Here is a 27,335-nt window from a genome sequence, read left to right as displayed (position 1 = left end):
AACAGGCAGTAGGGGGTGACCCCGGCGGTGAATGTGGGCAGAGTTCATGTGTCCCCGGTCTCCATTCTGCCTTCACGTGCCTCTCTAGCTCCGGCCTCCACACCTGACCCCCTCCGGGGTGATTGCTGCGAACGCAGTCTGAGGCGGAAGCAGAGCAGCCCTCAGTGCTGGCAGAGAGTCCGGAGAGCTGCGCCTCTGAGGTGAGGGACACAGGGAGCCGGTGGGTGACAAGAGAGAGAGTGTCAGTGGACAACAGAGCGACTGGGTTACTAGGAGAGGGGTCGGGATACTCTTCAGTGGGCAGGAAAGTGACAGAGTGAGTCAGTCACTGGCCTAATGAATGAACGCTGGGTACCTGATGCTGCTGAATGTGAAAGTCAGGCAGTGGACCATTTCACAAACATGGGGCACCAAGGTCATGTGTGTGATGACCTTCAGCCTCACATATCATGAAGATTTTGGCAACATTCCGTACTATAGATTCTGCTTCAAATTGGCTTTACTTTAAAACCAATATTGTTGTCGCAGTAAGCCCATATCTGAACAAAGTTCTCTTGGACACGGATGTGAAAAAAATGAAGAGGAAAAATGTATAGAATTAGAAACAATTAAAAAGTAAAGTCGCTTGGGTATCGCCTTCTCTCTCCGTGCTGGGGGCACACCTCTGGAAGGTGGATTTTGATGCAGCCCTGTGTAACAGTAGATAATAGAAGAAGAAAAAGTGAAATATTCAGGGATGTAAATGGAAAATTCGATTCCAATGTGACAGGATTTGGTGTGAGGAAGAATGGGGCGATGGGCCTGGGTAAAGTCACATGTGCCAGAACTGAAGGGGAAATCGTATACATCTTGGAAATCACGTTATATTCCTTGCCCCTATCTGGAAAGATGTGCAATGCACATTTGTGTAGTATGAAAATATGTGCGAGTTACAAAATACCAAAACGAAACAAAGGGATCAGGTACTGACTGCCCCCATTACTTAAGCTATCCAACAGTCTGTTTAATGTGGGTTTCAAAAAGACCGCACTCTCCAGGTGTAGCAATGTCCTCTGTAAAGCCTCTCGTACTCCTTGAAGCTAGGCTTGCGCTATATCACACATTTACAATCCATAGACACGTCCAGTGTGGACTGCAGGGGCCTCAGCAAAGAAAACCGTCCGTAGGCCAAGCTTCAGGAGGCACTTGGTGACCATCACCTGCACAAGGGAGAGGATGTGGCATTACGGCCAAAGCAAACTTTGATACTGTGGAACCAGGTTCTACTCCTTGCGTCGGCTCAACACCCTGCAATTCTGGGGAAATCACTTAATCTCACCGTGCCCAAAAAATAAAGAATTGTGACTGTGTGTAATGTAACTGTCATGTAAAGCGCTCCATTAACTTCGGGTCGAGCTATATAAAACTGCAAGACGGCTGAAAGGTGTGTGCTCGGCCTGTGCTAAGCATGTGTGTTCATTCCGTAGGCGCTTATTGCAATCTCAATGGATGCTTTAGCTCTGCCTACGAAGCTGCAAGTTCAAGGCCAGTGATCTAGAGACAAAACTAACAAAAAACAACACTTGCCCCTGCACATAAGCCATTTCCGGTATCCAGAGCCCAAGAGTAACTACTTCCGTGTCGACACTCTGGCTTTTGGAATGGTGGAGTGGGTGCGGAGGGGTGGGGGCGGTTTCAGGGACAGCAGCTCAAAGTACATGGGAGTAAACGCCATGCTGGAGACCGCCCATTTTTGCTGTTCCCTACATACTGGCAGAGGGTGTCACATTAGGACATATAACTTCTGTTTGTTTTAGAACCTGGCCCTGTGTTAGGTTTGATTGTAAAGGGTATTTCAATGAGGCGAGGTAGACTCACATGTAGACTTTCAGAAGCGGCGAGGAGTACTTCAGCTTTGCATAGCACACTCGTATAGAGCGTACAAAGTGTAACTTGAGGTCATGGGTATACTTTTTCAAAATTAAAGTTCTTTTTATCTTTTTCAAATTGGTTGCCTTTTTGGGTAACCGTGTAGTCTTTGAATTCTGCAATTTCGCTTGCTACTTTTTCGAGCAAAGCTTTGGAGTCTGTTATCTGTTGATTTGTTGAAATTGCAACTTCAAGACTCTCTATTTCCTCGAGCTGTTGTTTCGATATTCTTTATGCAGTTTCCACTGTTAATACCATGAGATCTCTGCTACATTTAGTTTCAATATAGCTGTATCCTAATAAAATTGTACCAGTAATTTTTACTGAAGATCCATTGTACAAAAAAGGCAACCAATTTGAAAAAGATAAAAAGAACTTTAATTTTGAAAAAGTATACCCATATTTACAGCCAGATTTTTATTCCAGACCAGAGTCACGCAAACATCTTCAAGAGTTCCAAGGTAGATCTTCCAAGAATTTTACAACTTTCTCGGACACTTCCTCATCTGCAAGTAGCAGTGAGGGGGAAACTAGTGATAGATTGAGAAACACAAACAGAAGAGGATCGTTTCAAAAACAACAGGTCCCTTTTTTAGGAAGAGGCCAGCAAAGAGCCCGGGGACGGGTAAGGTTCAATCAGCAACCATGGGAGATGTCCACTCGCCTACACAATTACAAAAATTTACATTGTCTCCAATATAGAACCTCTCAAATAAGATAATAACAAAAGAAAATGGGAAAGCATGTTACAAAAAGGGTTATCATTTGTACCATCAAAAAATACAGATTTTGTCAAATTAAAAACGGGAGCAATAGAATTTTGCCGCAAGATAGCTTTGAATATGGCCTTGGTCACACCCGTACTAAAAAATATGCATCTCAACCGTTTTATATGGTCAAATTAGAACATTGGAATGTTGGGAGCTCCATTGAAAACAATGGAGTGCTCTGGGCTTATAATGGCTGGTATAAGCTTGGAGCTCCAACATTCCAATGTTTTTTGTTCACAGCTCTGGCTGTGAACAAAGGCTTCAAGGAACCTGAGGGGATTCCAATCCCCTCACGCTCCCAAAAGGCTTTGTTTTTTTTGTTAGAACATTCTGTCCTCTAGTGACAGAATGTTCTAATAGCCTTAAAGCCCTTCGTAGATGGGCTACACCGCTATTAAAGTCCCTCTCCCTTGTTAAAGGCCCTCGCCTTCGGCTCGGGGCCTTTAACGCTGGAGAGGGCCCTTTAATAGCCCGTATAGCCCTCTACGGCGGGCTATAAGGCTATATTATAGGCCTATTTCACTTATGCCTACCCTGGTCAAGATGTTGTAGAAACATGTTAACTAGCAGCTCGCATTATACATCGAATTAAATGCTGCGGCACTGATCCTCTTATCTTTCAGTGCCACATTCAACACAGTAAATCACTCCACTCTGCTTTTTAGGTTAGCCAAAATGGGAGTGCAGGGTACAGCCCTGTCCTGGCTGAGTTCCTTCCTGCACAACCGCACCTTTCAGGTTTACACATGCCAACATAGGTGTAAATCACACCATCTAGCCTGCAGGGTGTCGCAGAGCTCTGCTTTAAACCCAATTCTGTTGAATCTTTATGTAAGACCTTTAGCAGAGCTTGTTGAATCTTATGGGCTTGCATTGTTTGTATACACAGAGGATACCCAAATTGTGGTATCTCTATTATCCAAGGATAACCACAAGGCAGAAGCCCTTAACATCTTTCTCGCCCAAGTTTCAGCGTCAATGAATATCAACTCATTGAAATTAATGGGACAAGACGGAGGGCTGGTGGGCAACCATCCCCACCTATGGGGTCCTTATCTGTTGCCTTCGACCACGGGCACCACTCCCTCCCCAGTACATGTGGTAAAAGATCTGGAGATATGTCTCGATGATAAGCTCTCTATGAGCCATCAGATCAATAAAGTAGCTGCTACCTGTTTCGGCATCCTTAAATGACTGAGGAAAATGTTGGTCTGCCTCCTAGACCCAGCTCCTAGAACTGTAGTCCAGGCCCTGGTTGTTTCCAGACTGGACTATGCTAGCATTCTGTATCTGGGTGCTGCACAATCTCTGCTCAAACAGCTCCAGAGTGTACAAAATGCAGCTGCACGACGACTCCTCCACCCACCCAAATTCACTTTCCTTGTTATAGGTACTCTCACTGGCTGCAAATCGAACGTCGCGTCTAATTCAAGGCCTTATGTTATATGCATAAGTGGCTGCCCAACACAGGGCCTATGTATCTGAAACCTTGAGTGTCTTGGTATACCCCCCAAAGGCTCGCTCCGCTCACGCCATCAGGAGCTGGCAGTGGTTCCTTGAGTTAAGTAATCCCGTCAAGGTGGTCGGACGTTCGCGCACCTGGGACCTAAGCTCTGGAACGCCTTGCCACTAAAACTGAGAGCTTGCAAATCGCTCCCAACCTTTTGTAAACTCCTTAAAACCTGGATGTTCCCACCTCTTTAACATCTGCTAACAGGTTAATTGGTAACACTCTGGTGATTCCGTTTGAGTGAGGAGGCTAGTGCTGGGAAACCTTTTTTTAGGTCACCATATGCTTTACAAATCACATATGATTAAGTATAATTGAGGCTTTGAACCAGCTGAGTCAATTGTTATAGCTCAAAATGGGGATACATTGTTTTAAACATCTGTGGTTATGTAGGTGGGCATCTTTTTCCTAATATTGTTGATGTGTTATTGATGTTAGGCAAGGCAAAATAGTTTAGTACTGCAGACTTGCCATCAAGATATTCACCAGACAGAGGTGGAGTAGATACCCAAACCTATGACTACCTTTATTACTCAATTAGGTGTGTTTTATTACACACAGATGCTTTTTGGGCTCACACCAAGATCTTCTTTATTTGAGCATGCTTTCAAAAATCTTTTTAAGAGTATCAAAAGAATTCTGTGTTTTCAAAATGATATAAGCTCTAAATTTTATGCTCTAAATAAGAACATGAATAACAAACAAGATGATGGACGGAATGTTGCACAATGGCAAAACATTCACCCCCAGTCACAGATCTGGGTTTAATCCATTGTTATTTTGCTCACCAAGCCACCCCAGTTCAGACATGGCCATATACAAATCAGTCTTGACCCTGTGCCTCATGGGAACAGTCCAGCCCGAACTGCCAAGCCATGTCTTCCCTGGACCGGAATCAAGCATCCTAGGACCGGTTTCTGGCTATCAGCCTTCTTCAGCCAGGATAGCTTGACTCCAGTGGCCTAGTGAGCACGGGACCCACGTCTGGGCATACCCTTCCCACATAGGGTGAACAGCAAAACAAACAAGGTGATGGACGGAATGTTGCACAATGGCAAAACATTCACCCCCAGTCCCAGATCTGGGTTTAATCCATCATTATTTTGCTCACCAAGCCACCCCAGTTCAGACATGGCCATATGCAAATCAGTCTTGACCCTGTGCCTCATGGGAACAGTCCAGCCCGAACTGCCAAGCCATGTCTTCCCTGGACTGGAATCAAGCATCCTAGGACCGGTTTCTGGTAATCAGTCGTCTTCAGCCAGGATAGCTTGACTCCAGTGGCCTAGTGAGCACGGGACCCACGTCTGGGCATACCCTTCCCACAAAGGTTGAACAGCAAAACAAACAAGATGATGGACGCAATGTTGCACAGTGGCAAAACATTCACCCCCAGTCACAGATCTGGGTTTAATCTATCGTTATTTTGCTCACCAAAACACCCCAGTGCAGACATGGCCATATGCAAATCGATCTTGACCCTGTGCCTCATGGGAACAGTCCAGCCCGAACTGCCAAGCCATGTCTTCCCTGGACCGGAATCAAGCATCCTAGGACCGGTTTCTGGCTATCAGCCGTCTTCAGCCAGGATAGCTTGACTCCAGTGGCCTAGTGAGGCACAGGGTCAAGGCTGATTTGCATATGGCCATGTCTGAACTGGGGTGGTGTGGAGTGCAAAGAAACGATGGATTTACGCCCAGATCTCTGTACTGGGGTGAATGTATGACATTGTTCGGCATTCTGTCCATCAACTGTTCTTTTTGCACTAAATAAGAACATGAGCACTTTGAGTTAATACATTATGTTTTAGATAAAATAAAGGATAGTTTTTTTGACTGTCTAAAGATCAAAATATCTGATATAGTTGAAAGGTTGGATTTCAACTAAAGGACAAATTGGGGAATTCCTAAGTTGCCTCCTCAAACAAACAAGAATGAATAGAAGAAATTGTTAGGACTGCTAGAGTACAATGTAAAAGTTTGGGATACGCCTTGTACAATGAGAGACTTGCTAAAGAATGGTGTAGAATCAACTGTCAAGGATAAATGGGTAAGATTAAACCAATTATCAATACACCAATTTATGGGCACTTTTGATGAAAAGCGTATAACTTTTTTGACAGTTGAATGAAGTTGCAAGGGTGCAGGTGCCAGACTAACACAAATGCAGAGTGATAAGAGATTACGGTTGCTTTTGGGTCATGTTCTTTAAATAATGCAGAGAAAAAGTATTGTTTGGTAGCGCGAAAGACAAGTCATCTATGAGGTTCAATTCATTTCAGATTGTTGGGTAGAGTTTACTATATGTAATAGTTAATTTCACAAACATTTGGTGAAGTTCTTATCTACCAAAGTTTCAGTAAATGCAAAGCTGATCATTTTTTTCATTAGAATAAACTCAGAGTAGAACATGTGGCAGGTTGGGAGAATGTGGTTTTGGAATATTTATAAGCGAATGGGGTGAATAAGAGTAATGAGCAGATATTTGTGGTGGATGGTCCGGAAGATGATGGAGGGTATGAGAATGCGGTTTGAGTGTAAATTTTGGAGTTGGATTGGATTGCAGCTATAGATGGTTATGTGGATCTGAAGGAAGTCAAAGTATGTAGTGCAAGATTGGTCTGGTGATAAAGTTCAAGGTAGGAGCTTTGTTGGTGTGAAGGATGAATTATATGCCAATTCTGTTTGGGTTTGAATGAATGGAAGGGTCACGCTCCCATTGGTGTTTAGCAAAAAGGATAGTGTATATAGCTCAAGAAGAACACATTGATAACAGTGTGATGCGGTGCTGTGCATGGTAAAATGTCTAGTGGTGCGGTATGAATAATCTGTAAAGGAGATTGATAAACACTGCTGCATGTGCTAGTTGCGACAAGAGTTTGAAAGAGTGAATTTGAATCCTGTTTGTATTCCAAATAAGTCTCGACTTAGTTGTTTGTGTGGGCCTCACGGACTCTTTAGGTAGAGATTACTGGTTTGCTCCGGTGGCTTAGGGCCAAATGTTTTTGGAAATGCTTTTGCGATTCTAAAATAGCGAATTTTACCGAATCGCTATTTTGGAATCGCAAAATGCAATTTTAGTAGGAATTGCAAAAATGTTAGGGATTCCTTAACAATCCCTAATAGCGAATCGCAAATTGCACAAGTTATAGTTACTTTAGGACTCAAGTTACAGTTACTTGTTTTGTTAGTTTAAGACAATATTTTTTTACTGCCATTTTCACCTTTTTCAGTGAATATATGTATGTACTTATATCCCACACTAGCTCAGCCAGCACCATCTGACTAAATGTAACTTTAAAAGTAAGGTATAATTAAAATTCCTATCTATGACATCAGTTTAACCATCCAGACCCATGCCACGTTTGGCCTTCAACCATGCTCTGCATGGAAGTGGCCGCAGGTGGGACTGCAGTTTCTGTTCAAGTTGAGGAAGATTCTGGGCAGAGCCTTTCGTTTTGTTTATGCTTGATCACTGTTTCAGAAAGGCATATGACAGGCAGGTGCAGAGATCTCACTCTTCATTGTACGCTTGTATGGGATATTCCTGCTACCCGTTGTGAGAACCATCAACTTGCACAAAGACTGTGTCTGAGGAATAGGCACAAAGTGACACTTGAAAAAGAACAAACTCAAACCGGTTTCTAACATTTAGACAGTGACTCCACAATCTCTGTCCGTAAAATGTATATAAAAGTGGGATTAATGACCAATAATGAGAGTTCTCTGCATTGTACTTGAAGGACTGCAGCATGACGAAGGCTTGTGTCTCTTTGAAAACCAGTCTCCCAAAGCTGAAGTCTGTACTTTCTGCTGGAGAAGTTGAGGATCTGCGTAGAGTATATACGACTGCCTGCTGAAAGAGGGAAACTGTGCAGGAGAAGACTGTCCAGGACAAGCAGACCAACACTTGCCCGATATGGGGAAAAGACCAGAGAAAATGAGTGACTGTGAGAGAACAAATACAGGAGCTACATGTGCTTTGGGGGATTAAGGTGTGGGGGGGGTCCCCCGGTTTCCCAGAGCAATTTGTGATGTCAATTGCACCAAGACTGTGTATGCATGTGGTATTTGTATAATGTTAGCCTAACCAAAAGGCAGTGGAGCGCTGTATGGAGTCAAAGGCGAGCATACAGTCAACAAGTGATGAGAGGTAGATGGATTCTGGGAAAAGAAGTGTACTGTTGCTGCACTGCGATGTAGTGTTTTTAAAGACGTTGAGCCATTCCTGGTAGATAAATTGAGGACACAGGAAGACTAGTTCAAGGAAGGTTATTTCAGGAGAAAGATCACATTCATCAGCAAGCCAGCATCAGCCTTAACTGACAATTTCACATTCTCAACCTCAGACCCCGTGACCTACTTACAATTCTATTTATCACAAAAAAGGCGCGTCATGGAAGGTGGAATACCACACATCCCCCTTCCTCAACAAACTAAAGAACCAAAATACAAAAAGCATAAAAATTAATAACAAACAAATAAATTAAACAAAATCATTAAGATGAGCAGGTAGTCTACTAACCCTAGATGAACGTTGTGCATTCTGTATTATTTTATCATCACCAATTACGGGATCAAAGGAGATGTAATCTCCTTTGGGTGAATCATCATTAACCTTGCAGTCAAGGTTTCCATTGACTGCTACAACTCTGTTTAAGTTCCAAATACGATGATCTTGTGTTTGTATCGCATTATGAAATACTTTAATAACCCTTATAGGTTTCATAAATTAGGATGATGAACTACCTAGAAAACCAGGATGCTTTATCATCACCCAATCGCCAACCCTCACAATAGTCTTCTTAACAGCTTTCTTTGAATCAAAATATTTTTTCCTAAGCCTGCCTTTCTCTTCACCCTTCCTTTGCATCATTAGCCCATCAAACACACCCTCTTTATCTTCAGCCAATTCATATCTGTTAACCCAAGATGGCTCCACCATTGTATTAGGCACTCTCCCTCTGAACATGTGGAGATATTCTATATTCCTTCACCTTCTGTACAACCTCTTTTTTCCAGTCTAATGATTGAGATTTAGATAAGGCAATAGTCTCCTTAATGACTCTATTAAATCTCCCAATCATGCCATTAGCCTTGGGATGATACAGAGAACAGGTCTTATGTAAAATACCCTTAGAAAGCAGAAAATCTTCAATTTCCTTAGAGATTAATTGCACCCCATTGTCTGTTAACAGAGATTCTGGAAAACCTTCCTCAGCAAATAGATTATTCAAACATTGAATTACATTGTTAGAGTCAATTGTTGATCAAAAGAAAATCACAGGCCACCTTGGAAATATGTCGATCACAACCAATATGTAAGATTGTGATTCCTTACTGTGAATCGACCCAACAATATCCAAAGCAATATCCTGCCAAGGTTTATTTGGACGCTTTCTTAAAATCATTGGTTGCTCATGCATACGTTTAGATTTGTCACTTAAGGTGCAGGGATACAGTCTCTTATAACACGTTCAACCATCTTGTCCATCCCAGGCCACCAACATGACATGCGTAATCTCTCTTTACTCTGAGAGATACCAGAATGAGATGAGTGAACCAAGTCAATGAGTTCTTTCCTAAGACTACAGGGCGGAATCAATTTAGTACCTCGAAATAATAGACCTTTATCCACTGATAATTCATCACGTATTAACCAATATGGTTTCGTGGACTCAGACCCATCCTTACTACTGTTCCACTTCTTTTGAACAAGAGACATTACTTCACACAAAATGGAATCACAAACTATTTCCTCACACCACCTTTCCTCAGAAATAACATCATGATCTACAACACACACCCATTCTTCATCATCATCAAATTCAAATTTATCTTCTTGTGAGCATTCAGAGGAAACAAGTCTGGACAATACATCAGCAACACCATTGTCAGTCCCTGGTATATACTTGAGCTCAAAGCTGTACTCTTGTACACCAATGATCCACTTAGAAATCCTACTTGAGATTGAGTCCAAACATTTTTTATTAAATATTTCTACAAATGGCTTGTGATCAGTATGTACTTCAAAATCAACCCCCCACAGAATTCTTTTTTGTTTTTTAATAGCCCAAAACACTGCATGGGATTCCCTTTCTACCACAGAATAACAAGTTTCAGGATCTCTCAAACTGCGTGACAAGAACATAACAGGCTGTACACCCAAAGGACCATGTTGTTGCAAGACCGCTCCTACCCCCTTTTCACTCGCATCAGTAATGAGAATAGGTCTAATGGTGGGATCAAAGCTTCTAAGATATGGTGCTTCATTTAGTTTTTCTTTGATGTTAACAAATTCCTCCTCACACAGATTAGACAACACAAATTCTTCACCTTTGCGTAACAAACATCTCATATTTATAGTAGAGGCAGCAAAACCCTTCACAAATTTCGCATAGTATTCAATCATGCCCAAAAATGTCATAAGTTCTGTTTCATTCGAGGGAGGACACATATTATTTATAGTGTTGATCAGATCGGCCTTGGGTTTAACTCCATCTCCATTTATAGTATGGCCCAAAAGTTAATTGAATTTGATCTTAACTTACACTTTTCAGCTTTAATAGTAAAATTGTGATCAATCAAACTCTTTAAAACTGATTTGAGTCATACATCATGCTCACTTATAGCCTTTGCAAAAATCAAAATGTCATCCTAATATACACACACCCCAGGAAGATCTTTAAGCACAATTTTCATGACACGTTGGAACACAGATGAAGCAGATACTAAGCCAAAAGACATACGTATAAATCTAAATGTACCAAAAGGCGTAATGAATGAAGTGCAATCTCTGGAAGATTCATCTAATTCAATCTGGTGGTAAGCAGATGTAAGATCTATTGTGCTGAAAACCTTTGCCCCACCAAGAAGAACCAACAGTTCAGTAATATTCGGTAAAGGATATCGATCCACCACTACACTTTTGTTAAGTTGTCTCAAATCAATACAGAGACTAAGGTCCCCGTTGGGTTTACGTGCAGCCACAAACGGAGCCAACCATTCAGTCCCCTCAACTTCCTCAATAATGCCCCCTTCTTTCAATTTCAAGATCTCTTTCTGCATATCTTCTCTGACAGAGAGCGGTACATTTCTCACCTTACAACATACAGGCGTGGCATTTTTTTAAAATTTGATCTTATGGCAGTATCCTTTCAAGCATCCCAAGTCCTCTTTGAAAACATTGGAAAATTACGCCTTTAAATTATCTACAAATTCATCATCACTATTTTTTGTCACAGAATAAACTCCTCGAAGTTAAATGGGAGGATCCGCATTAGGGTCAAGATAAAATCCCAAGTCACCTTGGTGTATCCAGCTCGATTTACTATTTTGTTTGCTTTCAACCCGAACCACTATCTGTCCACATTCAAACTCTTCTGAGCGTGATCCAGCTTTGCAATCATCATAAATTTCCACTTCCTTAACTTCAGGTCTCGGTTTACTTTTGCACAACACCGTGAGATGTCCCTTTTTTCTACATTTTGCACAAGTTTGATTGAGTGCTGGACACTTTTTATCATTGGCAAGATGATCTGCCTTTCTGCACCTATAACATTTTCTTTCAGTCCAAGATCTCACAACCTCCTCCTTATCTTTAGTTAATATCTTTTCACTCTTGTCCTTTACAACATGTATCTTTGCATTTTTATCCTTTTTTATAACAGCAATGCATTTAGGAGAATGTTCTATTCTTTTTGCTACTGTTAAAACCTCATCTAGTGTAGGCACATCACGTAGCCAGAGCTCCTCCCTGACCTTTTCTATATTACAACCAAACATAAATTGATCACGGATTCGCTCATCAGTAAGATTGTCAAATTTGCACGAAGAAGCAAGCTTCCTTAGATGAGTCACATATGCTTCAATAGTTTCTGCTTCTGCTTGCATACATTTGGCAAACTGATACCTTTCCAGTATTGTATTAACCTTGGGAAGATAATGGTTATCAAGTTTTTTTAATACAAATTTCATAATCATTCAAGTCTCTGGCTTCCACGGGAGAGAGATCAGGTAAATGGTCAAAAACATCTTGTCCTTCAGACCCCAAACAATGAAGAAGCAAGGAGGGTTTTCTTTCTGCACTGAGTCAAGTGCCACATACTCTTGCATATCTTTCGAAAACAACTTTCAATTTGTTCCTCTTTATAGGTGGAGAACCAGGACTAGATAAGAAAAATGGAGCTGCTGTAACATTCTGCATTATGCAAATATATAACAAACAAAAAATTGGTAATTATAAAATACAATCCTCACAATAACTTTATATTTATATTGCGCCAAAAGATGTAATGTGCAGACTAATAAAAGATTTCAATGAAACACACTGAATAAAATACAATAAAAGTATTGCTTTCTTGACACGCCGACGTAAACCAACTGTGCTGCAGAGCACACACTAAATATGCAAAGAGATTCATAAAGTGTGCGTGTCACTGAATTTTAAGAGTGTATCACTTGCTGTAGAGGACACGCTAATAATGCATTAAAAAGTGAGCGTGTCACTGCAATGTAAAAGACACACATGCCGGTTTTAAATAAAAAGTGTGCGCGTCACTGAATTTAAGTGTGCATGCCACTGCAATGTGAAAGACACACACGCTTGTGAAAACATTCACCATCAATGTGTGTGTCACTGTTCTGCAGGAGACACGCAAGATTCTGAATTCACGTGTGCGTGTCACTGTCTTATAAGCAACACGCTGGGTTTTAAATTCAAGTTTGCGTGTCACTGCCTTGCAGGAGACACACTGAGATATCTCATATGCGTGTACAGAGCCTCCGGGATACAGCGATGATTACGGGTTGCCGAGCAACGAAAACTAAAATGGCTATCACGCTTACGTAGATGCGTGCTGACCGGGCACGCACCAGACGTGTTGACAGAGGACACTGCAACAACACTAAGCTGTCTTGAAATTCTACAAGGAATGGCAGCACTCCAGCGCTCTACAATCAAAATGCGGTAAGCCTTCCCAAAAGAGTTTTCTTTTAAATGATGCACATGCTGATGTTTCCTTTAAAAGACAATGTCGTGCTGTGAGCCAAAAACCTCCGGGGGAAGTAGCAATCCAAAGTTGAATACTCCGAATCATAAACCGCCAACGATTAAAAGATAATATACAGAGACGCAACAAAATCTTTCCAATTGTCTTGTTGAATGTTGTTCGTCGAAAGTCCAGCATAAGCGATTTACTTCCTAGCAGGTGTGACTAATTACTTTAGATTAAAGTCACATCACAACAAGTAGATTGCCCATATTAATAACTAGGTTAAGTTTCACCGGATAGTACTATCTCCCTAGTGTATAAAAAACTGATTAACTATAGAGCAGACCTTCTGTTGCAACTGCGAGATCAGTGGACCCGCGACAGTCTTGAACTTGATGATGAAGATTGGCAGTCTGCGATCTCCTCCCCAAAGGAGGTCACGATTCCAGCTCGCCTGAGATTGGTCCAACTCAAAATACTACATAGAGTGTATGTCACGGGCCCCCGCTTGGTTCAGATGGGTTTTTCGGAGGAGGGTCTGTGTAGGCGGGGTTGTGGCCAGTTGGCCACGTTTATGCACATCATTTGGGAGTGTGGGAAAGTAGCCGACTATTGGTGCAGGGTCCACACGGTGCTTCAGGAAGTTACGGGTGTGGCACTCTTGCCTGAAGCAAGGCGTTGCCTGTTGAATGTTTGGGAGCCCACTGATCATATTGTAGCCCAAACGCAATGGGTCACCTTGGGTACAATGATTGCTAAACGCAATATTGCACAATTGTGGGGATCCCAGCGGCCTCCTACTGTTGAGGGTTGGATGGATGACATGGATTGGTGTATGTTCAGGGAAAAGACTGTATATGTGGCTCGAGGTCGTCCCCGAAAGTGGCATAAAATCTGGGCCCCCTGGAATCGCTATAGAGGAGATATATGTGCCACCTGAAACAGTTGTACTTGATCTCCCGCTTTCCCGCTAATCTTGACTAAATATTATATTTGAGGCCTCCTTTTCCTTCTTCCTCTCCCCTCCCCCAATCATGTCCTTTTAATACTGTTGTTTATGTACTGATGGTCCGCCCTTGTACAGTCTATTTGCTTTGTGTAATTTATTGATGCCTTGCTGTTTTCTTTGTTTATTTTTAATAAAAAGAAATATAAAAAAAAATAACTAGGTTAAGTTTCAAGTACCAAGTCACAGCATGAAACTTAGCTTACTGCTTCCCGTCACAGTATGGTGGAAGAGAATAAGGGCTTGCCAGTTAATAAGGTAAGATCACAGTTAGGATCTTCTCCATCCTGCCGACTACGCCAGTGAAGCATTCCTGATAGATAAATTGAGGACACATTGGAAGGCTGGTTCAATGAAGTTTATTTCAGGAGAACGATCCCATCCATCAGCAAGCCAGCATCAGCCTTAACTGACAATTTCACATTCTCAACCTCAGAACCCCATGACCTGCTTACAATTCTATTCATCACAACAAAGGCATGTCATGGAAGGTGGAATACCACAGACGTGCATCTTCAACACTTTCCTAAATTGGAGCAGTGTTCAGGCTGTCCTGATGGATGCAGGAATGTTCTTCTATATCCTGGATGCAGAGATAGAAAAGGCCTGCAGCCTTGTATTTTTTCTTTGGAAAAGGCCTGCTGCCTTATATTTTTTCTGTTTTACACTTCCTAGTCTCCAGTCTCATGTTGTTCTGCCTGCAGCTGGGTTGAGAACCACCAAATGTGGTGAGCTTGTCTGCAAGGTAAGTGGGGTTGCTGGTCATGGTGACTTGAAGATGATGTGGCCGGCAAAAGGAGTCAATATAATACCATCAGGATGGGGGTGATGTGATCACATTACTTCAGGTCTTGAGTGAAACATGCTATAGTTTGTTGGATTCCCTTGAGGAGGGCCAATGTGGAGACCGGGAGGCCATGGACTAGGTCATATGATACAAAGCATATGATTAAGTATGAGGCCTTAAACACCAGTTTCAACTGCTAAAAGTGCCAAGCATCTTGAGTGACTGGCAGCCTGCCATGGCTCTGACAGGACTGGTGCTGCCAGAGTCTGAATCACAATTCTTCATCGCTGCCGAGGTTTGAGCCCTGATCAGCCCAGAGGCTACTGTGTGAGACACCACATTGATATCACGGAGTTGTCAAGTTCTCAGCAAAGCCTCTGCACCTTCAGCTGGGGATTGGGACTGCCTCTCTTGTTTGTCCTGCATTACCTGCATTGCTATGAAAAGGACACATATAACCATCGGCTTCAAACAGCGACTAGAAGGAGAGTTTGAGGGAGCAGATGGAGGTCTGCTACCCAAAATTGAGACTTTTACAGTGTGAACCTAACGAGGTGAAAGCAAACTGATCTGTTGTGCTCATCGAAGCTTTGAGATGAGGGTTCTCAATGAACTGGACATGTGCCTAATTAGTTTCTTGTCCCATGTTACCCACCAGGGATAATGACATAGGGGACCTACATCAGCCCAGGGACGATACTGAAGAGTGTACTGCCTCAGAATATCGCAAAGAGGATTACAGTTCTGTGTCGGGATTTCCTTAATGCGTTGTGTAGTATTATGTTATGCTGTGTGATTCAAGCACGTTCTTTTAATCCAAAAGATAAGCACAGGGTTCCACAATACCTTATTGTGCCTCTTTGTTGACTGATTGTTGAATTCTGAGCCCTTGTCCCCCGGAACTACCTCCCTGAGAAGCCTTTGATTGCATGCCCTTGTACCCGGAGAACCAAGTGTGGAAAGGATGTACCTGGTCCAGTTTGCAGGGCCGTAATAAGATGGACCCAAGGTCACCATTGACCTTAGCAACCAAAGTTCGGAGAAAGTTACCCCTTTCTGCCTTCTGCCACCCTCCTCCCCGAGTGACTGAGTGTTCCTATAAAGCAGGTATCAAGTCTCCCTAGTCCAGGTGATCCTTCATGATTAAATATCTTAAGTGTGGCGTCTCTTCCAAACTTCCAAAAAAGAGCTACTCCTGATAATCCAATTGACCCTCAGCATGGCTGGCAGCATCATACCAAGCTTTCAAATCTATTCCTTACTTCCTCAGACAAGCCTTTGCAGGACGTGCCATGAACTCTTTCTGCAGTTTCAGCCTTCTTTTCCCCCACTTACTTGAGCATCTTGGGGTGGTGACATTTATAAAGATTTGTTTTAGATACACCATGCCAGTTGTCTCTTGGGTAAACAGAGTCACTTACTCCTACTTGTATGGGAAGCAGTCCATGGCACATCACCTCTTCCCTCCTCACATGCACCCCCCAGTCATCCTGTAATCCTATCTCAGCCGGCTGGAAACGAGTCTGTGCCTCAAATATTTGCTTAAACTCTTATTTTGGAATGCTACCGGAGTCCGTTCTGCTCCGATCCAACTATAAATTGTCCTTTTTATCCATTTGAATATGAACCTCACTAACTATTACACACCAGAGGGTAGCGCTCCCAGGTATACATATTCCCACCGCGCTCAACATGTACATTCTGGGTGAAAGGCAGCATGCCACTATGGTAGCAACGGATGTATGACATTACAACGCATGCATTTACATCGCATGCCTTTACAACGTAAGTATTACAACGCAGTCCATTACAACGCATAGTGCTTTGGGGTGCTGGATAGTGAATAGTTTAATTTACTATTCCAACTCCAGTCCCCGTGGACACTAGGGAAGGTTATTGGATAGTAAATTAACCTATTCCCTATCCTAGAGCGCCCCCCAGAGCAATGCGTTGTCATAGTTTGCGTTGTAAAAGTTGCGTTGTAAAGGTAGTGCGTTGTAAAAGTTTCGTTGTAAAGGCTGTTCACCGGGAGCAACCTTTTAGAGAAATAAAATATGATCTAGCTGAGCTTATTTCAAATTCTAGGGAATTGTTCTGTCATTATTGCAGAATACATTAAACACATTACTAGTGTTACTTTACATGGAGAAGCGTGGCTCAGTGGTTAGAGGCGGCAGACCCGGAAGCTGAGATCGACCGTGGACCAGGGTTCGATTCCCCGCCTCGGCGGGTCTCGGGCTCAAAAATTCCACGGACTTGACAATTCTCGCTCCGGTGCCTACTCGACTCACGGGGTCACACTCTGCGACTCAGGGCAATAGCTTGCTTAATCTCCACTACGGCCCCTCGTGGCGGGATGCCTGGCTTTCACCTTGTGGATGCCCTGCCGGGGTATCTCACAGAGGAATACCAGGACGGGTTCCCTAAGCAAGCGCCTTGATGCCTTCGGGTGATACGTGCGCTATATAAGTCGCAATACATTTACATTTACATTTACATGCTCCCATTCGGCAAGTGGGAAGCGCTTTCTGTACTCATGTTTGCTATGCGAGAGATGCTACGCTTTTAATCTGTTCAAAAGTTTATTGCTGATTGTAGTGACACCACCGAACTGCTATAGGATGATATTTATCGATAATATGTTCCATGCAGCAAGTAGGGAGACCGAGGATAACTTGATATACATTTAAGAACTGCATCCGTATTTAACATTTTTGGCTGATCCTATGGCTATCTAACAAACTGTTCATACGCTTTTTCGCCTTTGATAAAGCGGTTTCTGCAAAATACGTGTTGGCTGATGTGATCAGAAATATATGCCTCCTGTTGATCATTTACTGAACCTTGGGATCGGGCTGGTAGTCACTACATGATCAAACTGAATTACTAAGAAGAAAAAAACAACTTTTTACCTGTAGAAATTCTGTCATTTATGGGGGATACATTTCAGATGAATATAAACATAAGATCACTTAATTAGCAAACAGGCGTACATAGGAGGTGCTGCTTCCCACCTGTTGGAATTATGTAGGTAAACTCAGCACTAGTAGTACTGGGGTTGGTAACTGGTGTAGGTCAATGCACCAGGTTTACAGCGTTGCACCGTTGTCTATGTACCTAGTCAGTCAGGATAATAAGAGGGCTCCTAGGCTGTTTCTTCATTTCAGAGATGTCCTGTTATTTTTTTTAAGGATATTGTGTCTTGGTCCTGCAGGGTTTACTTAATGTACTGTTAGAATATTCCTTTCTAAAACCAAAAAGACTGACATCTTTTAGTATGTTTACAACCTCATAAAACGGATACCGGTGCTTAAGGAACTTTGTGATTCTGTTGGAACTCCCTATTATCTTGTGGCATATATAGGCACTGCTTCTATAAGGTTTCATATATAGTATTTCTGAATGTAATAATTTAATTCCTGCAGATGAGAAAAACAAGGACCCCCTGGGTAGTAGTGAAAACAGACTCCTAGGGCAGGGTGAATGAATTATGTGTACAAAATATCCTAGGCCGTCTAGTTAATAGGCAAACAATTAATCTGACCCAATAGCAAAAGGAACATTCAAGAGGTAAAATTATAAAACAAACATGTTTTTAATTGACATAGTAAAAATCATATAGGGACCTGAACAAAATTCAGACTCTATGATGAGATCAAACAAAGATCATGGTATATACATATAATAATCAAACCATATACATTTAATACATCAAAATGTAAAATAAACGAGAATTATACACAATTCAATAAAAAGGACACCCTAAATCATAGATGGTGCCTAAAGTGCAGGAGTGAATAGGAACTCGACGCGCGTTTCGGCAGAAAACGCCTTCCTCAGGAGTCCCAGTTGGTTATCTGGAAGTATATATATAAAAAGGAACTAATATAAGGTACATTTTTATATATTATGAACATGCAGGTCAAAAAAGTTTTTTTTTAAAATATAATCTTTTATCCTCCAGTACAACATAGATAAAAACAAAGTATAATATGACATATCTCTAACAAGAATCTCCTAAACACTATTCAGTTCAGATCTACTAATTTGCTTCCTATATGTCTCAGGATGGACAAGTCTTTTCTTACGATTGTTGAGTACTTAATCTCATAAATTGATAATGTACAATATAACCTGTAACAGTCGGATAAAGGTTGCTATGGGGACAATGAAATTCTAGTTGAAACATATGTGGATATTCTACCAGAATAGCATTGATAGGTACATTGATGTAAACTTACATTCTAGACTAGATGACAAAGTAGATGATATCTTCATTTATAAATAAACAACATAATTTAATTCCTGCTACATTGTTTTCTTCTACCACCATCATCGTTTTCTCCTTGGGTGGGGGGCTGGTTTTGTCTTTCTTGGAAAAATAGCTTGATCTATATTTGCCTTTTTTTAGTTTCTCCTCAAAACTAGAGCCTCAGGCTGCTCCTAAGTGCCGGGCGAGATGTGTCTCTCCTTGCCTCTTATGGTTTTCCTCTTCTGTCTACAGAAGAAAGCCTTGCGCACACTCCGAAGGGCCTTCTGTAACCAACTCCTGCTTTGTTTCTCAAATACTTTCCTGCCTAGGCAGTATCCAGCTAACCAGAGGCTGGGAGCTACAGCATGTTATTCCATGACCACTCAGCCTAGGGTGAGCTATATGACCAGAATGTGTTTTTGTCAAAGAGATGGCGGTGCTAGTGTGGCGGGCTACTTGTGTGATTTGTATGTTGAAGTGGAAGAGATTGTGTCATCTGCTTAAGGATGCTTGATGTGGATTTTTATTGGTTGTGGCGTGTGCTCTAGGATGCATGGTGTGTCTGATGTGGGTAGTGTGTGCGAGCGCGCACACACAGACATTCATCTTGGTCGTGTATCCTTTACCTAGGATACATCTGTGCTGCAGCACCACCACATTGAGGTTCTATCATCCTTCCTTAACTCCTGTTACAGTGGCAAAGGTTGTAGCCTAAATTCTCCTTGCTGGTCAATGGATTCCTAAGCAGCTTGATGCAAAGCGAAATTGTATAGTTAGAGATCCTTTCTGCTGTAGGTTCCTGCAGAGTTCATTCATTGTGCTGGTAGATTGCTTTACGTTATCCTGTAACCGGGGTTTACTGCATAGTTAAATTATATCATGACCGCTTTACTCTGCTGGATATTTGTTTAATTTTTCAGAAGACAAATCACTGCATTGTGGAGAGTGTAGGACCCACGGTGATTTGCTACAGCAGGATTGTGACATGTCCATCGATGATCAATAGCTCTTTTTCTCCTCAGGGTTCAGCTGCCGGTAAAGGATTCACTGATGGCTCCTACCAGGGCCAGAAGCTTTTCAACTGCCAGGAAAATGGTGGTGTCATTGTGCCCATTAGCCGCATCGAGCCAGCAGACAGTCCGGCTGGTCAGCAAGACATCCCAGGAGAAAGAATGCAACCTCATGCAGCCTCATCCCCAGAGGAGCAAGTGCCAGGCCTGGACCTGGGTACCCGGGTGTACTTTAAGATGGGAGAAGAGAAGCCTCTGGGCACAGTTGTGTTCTGTGACCTGTTACCCACCAAGGAGGATCATGGGGTTTACGTCGGTATCTTACTGGTGAGTAATTTGTGGTAATATACAAGTACATCAGATGGTGGGATTGGCTTCTTTCAGTTTGCTTGCTTTGACAATATCCAGTGCCAGGGCCCCTACTCAAGCCTGCCGAGATGTCACAGAGCCTTTCCGTGGCCCACGTGATGCTGCTATGACTGTCTTCCTGTTAGACAATCATTTAAGCTGAGGGTAGTTTATTCAGGCCTAGTGTAACTGCTGCTGTCCTTTTCATAGCGATAAAAGTGGATTGGAACCAGGAAGCTAGCCCAGTGTATTCTGTCTCAAAGGGTCTTCTAGCCCCATCTTTGAGTGAAGCTGCAGTGCAGTGGAAACCCCTGCGCGCTCTGAAGTAAGGCATGTTTTCGGTAGGCTGGTTGTAGGATTGCAGGTCCAGGTTCATACAATAGTGGCTAGCGCTGTAGTCCCCTTTCTGATGCTGGGCTTTTCGTTCTCTTTATCAACTAGAACTCATTTGTTTTAGACTGAGGTACCTTCAGAGCTCAACATGTCTGTGATCTCTTCTGAAGTAAATTATACCATATGTAACAGAACCGTTGACTATCAAGAAGGCACTGAGACATTGGAGACATTACTTACAAGGGGTGCAGTGTTACATCACCATTTGGATGGATGAATGATAATGGGGGTATCTCAAGTGAATGAAATGCTTAAGTTGTGTTAGCTTCCTTTACCAGATGACCTGCCTTCCAGGAAACAGGCATGGTTAGGCTGGGGCTTATCCTGTGAATAAGAAGTTAAACCGGTCCGCAAGCCACAATCCATTCCAGCTGTAAAAGAAGAAACATCTGGCCTTTTCTACAAAGACTAACTGAAAGTTAGCAATCTATCACTCTTCAAGAATAAATAGTGGAAAGTCCAGGACAAAGAAAACAGTCAAAGAAATTTGTGGCACAAAGATGGATGGAGATCCGGACTTTGCATCATTCTACCGAATTGCTGTAGAGTTCTCCTATAACGGCACTTTGAATACGTCTGAAGAATAATCCCCATTTTTTTGTTCCTCAGGAATTCACTATCAAATTTGTCCTCCAGTGATCTCACTCTGTTCTGTTTCTTCACTGCAAACCTTTCTTCTGGATATCTGCCAGAAACGGAGATCTGCTCTTACTCATTTGAGACATGCAAAACTAGATAGAAGACCTTTGCAGACAGTTGTTTTTGCTCTAGTCTACTTTAACATAAGAGATGCAGTCTGGCTTTCCACAGCTTAGATTTCCATTCCTGGGGCTCATCCCATGGTTGTTCTAAAATATGTGTGGGTTCCTTCCTAATTGTAAAACTAGTTGGATGAGCTCCAGTTATTGTAGACCTTTCTGATCATTGGAATATCCACCTGGTCTTTCATGTCTGACATTAAAAAAGCCATGTCATTTACTCCCTCAGCCCCACCACCTACACTAGTTGATGAAACTCCTTAATATGAGGCTGGGGACTTCTTAGACTAGGTGGAGTACAACACACTAACTGCATTTGGTGTCATGAAAGGAGTATGATGTATGACAGCTCATGGGAACTGGCGTCCTTTCTTAATGTTCTTGGTTGGTCATTGCCTTTTACAGGAGTTTTCCTTTGAAGCCCAATCCCAATAGGAAAAGGCGTCTTCTGGTGTGGCCGGGAGAGGAGGAAGTTTACTGTCAGATCCCCAGATTCCTTAGCACTAAAAAGACCCCAGTCACATAAAACACACAGAATAGATGGAGAACCGGTCAATGGAAAATACAAACATACATATGCTGGGCAAATACTTCACAGACAAATCTATCTGTTATGCTGTACCAGCCATAGTGAATTGCACCGCTGGGCCATTAGAGCCAGAGGTAATTCAAAAAACCTATCACGTTTATAAGTAGGTGCCTGGCAACTGAGGTTGTTTGAACTCCTTTGCTTGCACTTAATTTCACACTGTGCCTTCTGTCCCATCTCCTTTGTTTTTTCTGCCTCATTGGTTCCCAAGGTCCCTAAACCTCCAATCTTTTTTATTTTTTATTTGTTTTTATTGGCATTTGTATCAAAAAAGAAAAACAATCACATTCAGCAAGACAATCATTGAGCAGTATTCGGGCTTCAGGCTATGGGTGACATGTTTATCAATATCGTATACAGCATATAGCGGATAGAGGCAATAGTAGTACATTACAGTAGTATGACAGTGGGTGTCATATCTGTTCCTATGTCCAGGCTGCGCTTTTTGAAAGACAGTGGGAACTCGGCCTATTAATGGCAGGAAATATTTGATACCTTGTGAAACCTCCAATCTTTAGTCTAATTGTTTGATACTTACCTTTGCTGTTAAAGTTTGTCTTTCTGCTTGTGGCCTTCCTCCTTACTTGTGCTGCAATGTTGTCATATCCTACTTTTGCTGTTGGGCAGAATTCTTGATATGACCGGGGACTCATTACAATTCCCCTGTTCACTGAATCGGAGAAGTCGTATTCTAGTATACTGTTGATAAGTTCAATGCAACTTGTTGCACTGCTTATTGTTTTCACTCTCTCGATGTGGGGAAGTAATTGTAACTCAATTACTTCTTAAGATGCCAGACTACAACCTTCGGTCTTGTCATCCTATCCATCGTCTTCCAACCAACCATCTGCAGGACAGAGTCTTCCTTTTCACTCTCAAAATCTTGATCAACCCCCATTCTCCCTTGCACACGGGTCCTCTTTACTAGCTAGGCACATAGTACAAGAGAAGTGGTTGGCCCTGTTGTCCTCTGCTTGTAGGCTCTCAAGTTGTGATACGTATATAAATCTAATTCTACAAATCGTTATAAAGTTGAAAAAAATATACCCATGGCATTATAAAAGGAGAACTGTTTTTAATATTTAGAGTGGATTTGCCTGATTTGATGTACAGGGGTATTGGAACAGGTCATGAAAGAGGTAATGTAATGTGAATGATAAATTGCAGTGATCGAAAAAAGTATTATATAGACCTTTTGCATGTCCCCAAAATATAAATGACCTAAATCAGGTGTCGCCAACCTTTTGTGTAATAAGACCTAGTATGTTAAATGAAAATCATCTCGAGCTCCTAATATTAATAGTGTTGTAATGGTGACCACATTGGAAAGGATCACATTAGTATCACCCATATATATTCACGATTACCAGTAGTGAGCACATCAGTGCAATAGGAAGGGATGCTAAGGTAAAAAGGTTCCCTGCTACAACAATATTTGCCCAAGGCAGGGATGAAATAACTACGAAAAGACTAGGGCAACTGAAGATATTTATCTACAAAATAGAGGCATATACTAGCATCATGAGAGGGACAAGTAATACAATAAGTAGAAACATATTTTCTTTTTGTTATAATATTGAAAAATAGGTGTAACAAATCTATATCTATACTAATATAATAAAGAGAGAGCCCAAACCTTTGAGGCGGGTAATCTCAGGAACCACAGCACCAATCACAACATCCAATACAGCGTTGGAAAGGGCAGTTGCAGCAGAAGGACATAGGCTATGCAGACGCCCACCATCTACATTTAAAAGGTAAAAGAACCGTGCCAGCAAAGTAGTCCCTTGTGGGCGTGTCTGCGTTGTGCTGTGGGTGTGTGCTGGGGGCGTGACAAACGCTGGGGGCGTGTGGTACGTTCCGCCCTTCATGCCATGTCTCATATCGTGTGCTAATCCCACCCTGCTCCCTTTAAATACCCCTGCACCCCATAATCCTAACCCACCCTTACTCCTTACAATACCCCAACACCCTTAACACTAATCCATCTTAACCCTATAAATATACTCTGTACCCCATAACCCAAACCTATCCCTAAACCCTAAAAATACCCCTGTAACCCAAACCTACCCCATAACTGTAAAAATACCCATGTACCCCAAAACCCAAACCTAGCCCTGAACCCTAAAAATACCCCTGTACCTCAAAACCACCCCTGAACCCTAAAATCCCCCTGTACCCCAAAACCCAAACCTAGTCCTGAACCCTTAAAATACCCCTGTACCCCAATACCCAAACCTACCCCTACACCCTAAAAATACCCCTGTACCCCAAAACCCAAACCTAGCCCTGAACCCTAAAAATAACCCTGTACCCCACAACCAAAACCTACCCCTACACCCTAAAAATACCCCTGTACCCCAAAACCCAAACCTAGCCCTGAACCCTAAAAATAACCCTGTACCCCACAACCAAAACCTACCCCTGAACCCTAAAATACCCCTGTACCCCAAAACCCAAACCTAGTCCTGAACCCTAAAAATACCCCTGTACCCCAAAACCCAAACCTAACCCTGAAAATACCCCTGTACCCCAAAACCCAAACCTACCCCTGAACCCTAAAAATACCCCTATACCCCAAAACCCAAACTTAGCCCTGAACCCTAAAAATACCCCTGTACCCCAAAACCCATACCTATCCCTAAACCCTAAAACTACCCCTGTACCCCATAACCCAAAACTATATCTGAACCCTTAAAATACCCAAACACCCCAAAACATATACGCCAATACCCATACTTACCTTATCGAAACATTAAAAAAACATGCTTTTACCATTTATGCATTTACAACGAATTTCGTTGTAAATGTATGCGTGGTAAAAGCATATAAATTGTAATGCCATGCGTTATAATGGCATTGCGGAGTCATGGTACTTTCGTAATGAAAGTATGCGGAGTGATGGTATGCAGAAAGAAAGTTGCGGAATAGTGGGTGTTTACCCGCCCCCGGTAAGTACATTGGTGGCACGGCGGCCCACATCTCCAGCAACATACTCATATTTTTTCACCACCCATTTGAAAAATGCACAGGTCTCTCTCATTGATGACCAGCACCGACATACACTTTCAGACACACCTCCCGCCACAAGTTCTAGAATTGCGAACTTTAGAGCTGGGGAGCTACGTTCGAATCTCTGCATCAGCTCAACATCCTGTGATTCCAGGCAAACCGCTTTGTCTCCCCGTGCCTACCACAAATGAATGTGTTCTTCTGTAATGTAAATTGTGCTCATGCCATGTTGTCGAGTTCGCACTATATAATATTGCAAGGAAAAATAAAGTAGGGAAACTCGAGTTCACACACTACTGAACGAGCACTCTTAAGTGCATCAGCAGTGCACTGAGAATCGGAGCGTTTCACAGGCCTGTCACAGATAAGAAATGCTATCAGAACGAAATCCTACAAAACAATATACTACTGGCCGGCAGCAATTCATACCCGGACAACGTCGGGACGGGCTGCTAGTAGTCTATAATTTACAAATTCATGATCTAGGTGACTGATTGAAACAACCATTCATACTCTACAAATTTCATGCATTCATACAACTACACATCTCTTACATACTTAAAACATTAACATTCATTATAAAAAGTGGATATATGTTTTTATTAAAACAACCCTTTCAGGCATAGAGTGTTGCATAAATTATGCAAAAAAAAGAAGCCGAGAACTCCGGGTAGTTCTCAAGTTTAGGTAGAAAGCAGCTCCAATATAGAGCGCTCTCAACACCAGCGACACTTTAAATTTGCTCACCTCAAATGTCTGCTTTTCTATCAAAGCCTTTAAGCATAGGATTAGCACAGTGCCATCCACGCCGAGCAAGAAAGGGAAATAGTATTTTGCCATTTCTACAGCAAAGTCTTTAAGCATAGGATTAGCACAGTGCTATCCATGCAGAGCGGTAACATGGCCAAAGCCTTTTACCACTCCAGGTGCAGTATTACAGCGTTGGATTGGTAAAATACCATCCAAGCCAACCTGAAATGAATAAATGCTACCCCTGGCGCATATTTTTATCAGCAGATTGGTTACAGAGTAGCAACCTACTTTATATATTATTTATTGTTCATTGCAAAGTAATAACCTGATTAGTCATAATTTTTTCAAAATAGTGGCCTGATTATTCATCATTCTACACTCGTTTTGGCACATAGCCTTCATCAGGAAGCCACAAAAAATAAACCACTCCAATGTATATTCTGTATTCTTTTTTTTTTTTTTTCTCCTTCTCAGACTCTTAGTTTTAAGAGTAGGGAAATAATTTAAATATCCCTATTAGAATGGAGTCAATGTTTTTAAGATAGTCCAAATCAGGTTGATTTAGGCAGTATATATATATAAATATGTTATAAATAAATGCTATTCATGGTGTGCTGTAGGAAGGATTCAGAATGGACTATGAAAGGGAAATCTAGTACGGTCCCCAGATATCTCAGGACAGGCGCGCTATTGAAGCCTGATCACTCCTTCTTCTAATGTTCGTTGTAACAAGGAAGATTGCTAAACCACAAACCAGCTACACGTACTGGTTCATGTCTGTTGAAAGACCCTTTCCGATTATACCTAATTTCCAATATTATAATAAAAAAGAAAATATTTTTCTACTTATTGTGTTACTTGTCTGTCTCATGATCCTAGGATATATTTTGTCTATTTCCTAGATAAATATCTTTAGTTGCCTGAGCTTTTTCTTAGTTGATGGGAAGGGATTCTAGCAGTAATATAAAAAGGCTGTGGCAATTTGGAATGCCTCTAGGTAGTTAGTACATGCCAGTCACAGTTCTGAAATTATTTTCCAAACACCAGCTTCTGAGTCCTGAAAATACTTGTATTTTTGTCTTAAATACACCAGTTTGACATACATATATTACTGCAAGCTAGCCGAGCGTTCCAATTTAGCATGCTGGGGTGCACACAGGAGACCTACTTCCAGGTAGCTGGAGGGCTACAGAGTACTCGTTGGAGAAGCCGGACCTAAATCTATTTTGATCCCCTAATGAACAGCA

At 42.0% G+C, this 27,335-nt stretch overlaps 1 protein-coding gene across 1 annotated transcript in view; it reads left to right on the top strand.

Annotated features, from left to right (window-relative positions):
* The window catches only part of LOC144755663 (ubiquitin carboxyl-terminal hydrolase CYLD-like), a 277,022-nt gene that overhangs the window by 90,730 nt on the left and 158,957 nt on the right, over nt 1–27,335 (top strand). Inside the window, exon 3 of the mRNA XM_078644830.1 lies at nt 20,248–20,562. Coding sequence (XP_078500956.1) covers nt 20,248–20,562 — 315 coding nt within the window. The remainder of the gene's footprint in view (nt 1–20,247; nt 20,563–27,335) is intronic.

Source organism: Lissotriton helveticus, chromosome 5_1, assembly GCF_964261635.1.
Source record: "Lissotriton helveticus chromosome 5_1, aLisHel1.1, whole genome shotgun sequence".
NCBI lineage: Eukaryota > Metazoa > Chordata > Amphibia > Caudata > Salamandridae > Lissotriton > Lissotriton helveticus.
This window is presented reverse-complemented; position numbering and strand designations above follow the sequence as displayed.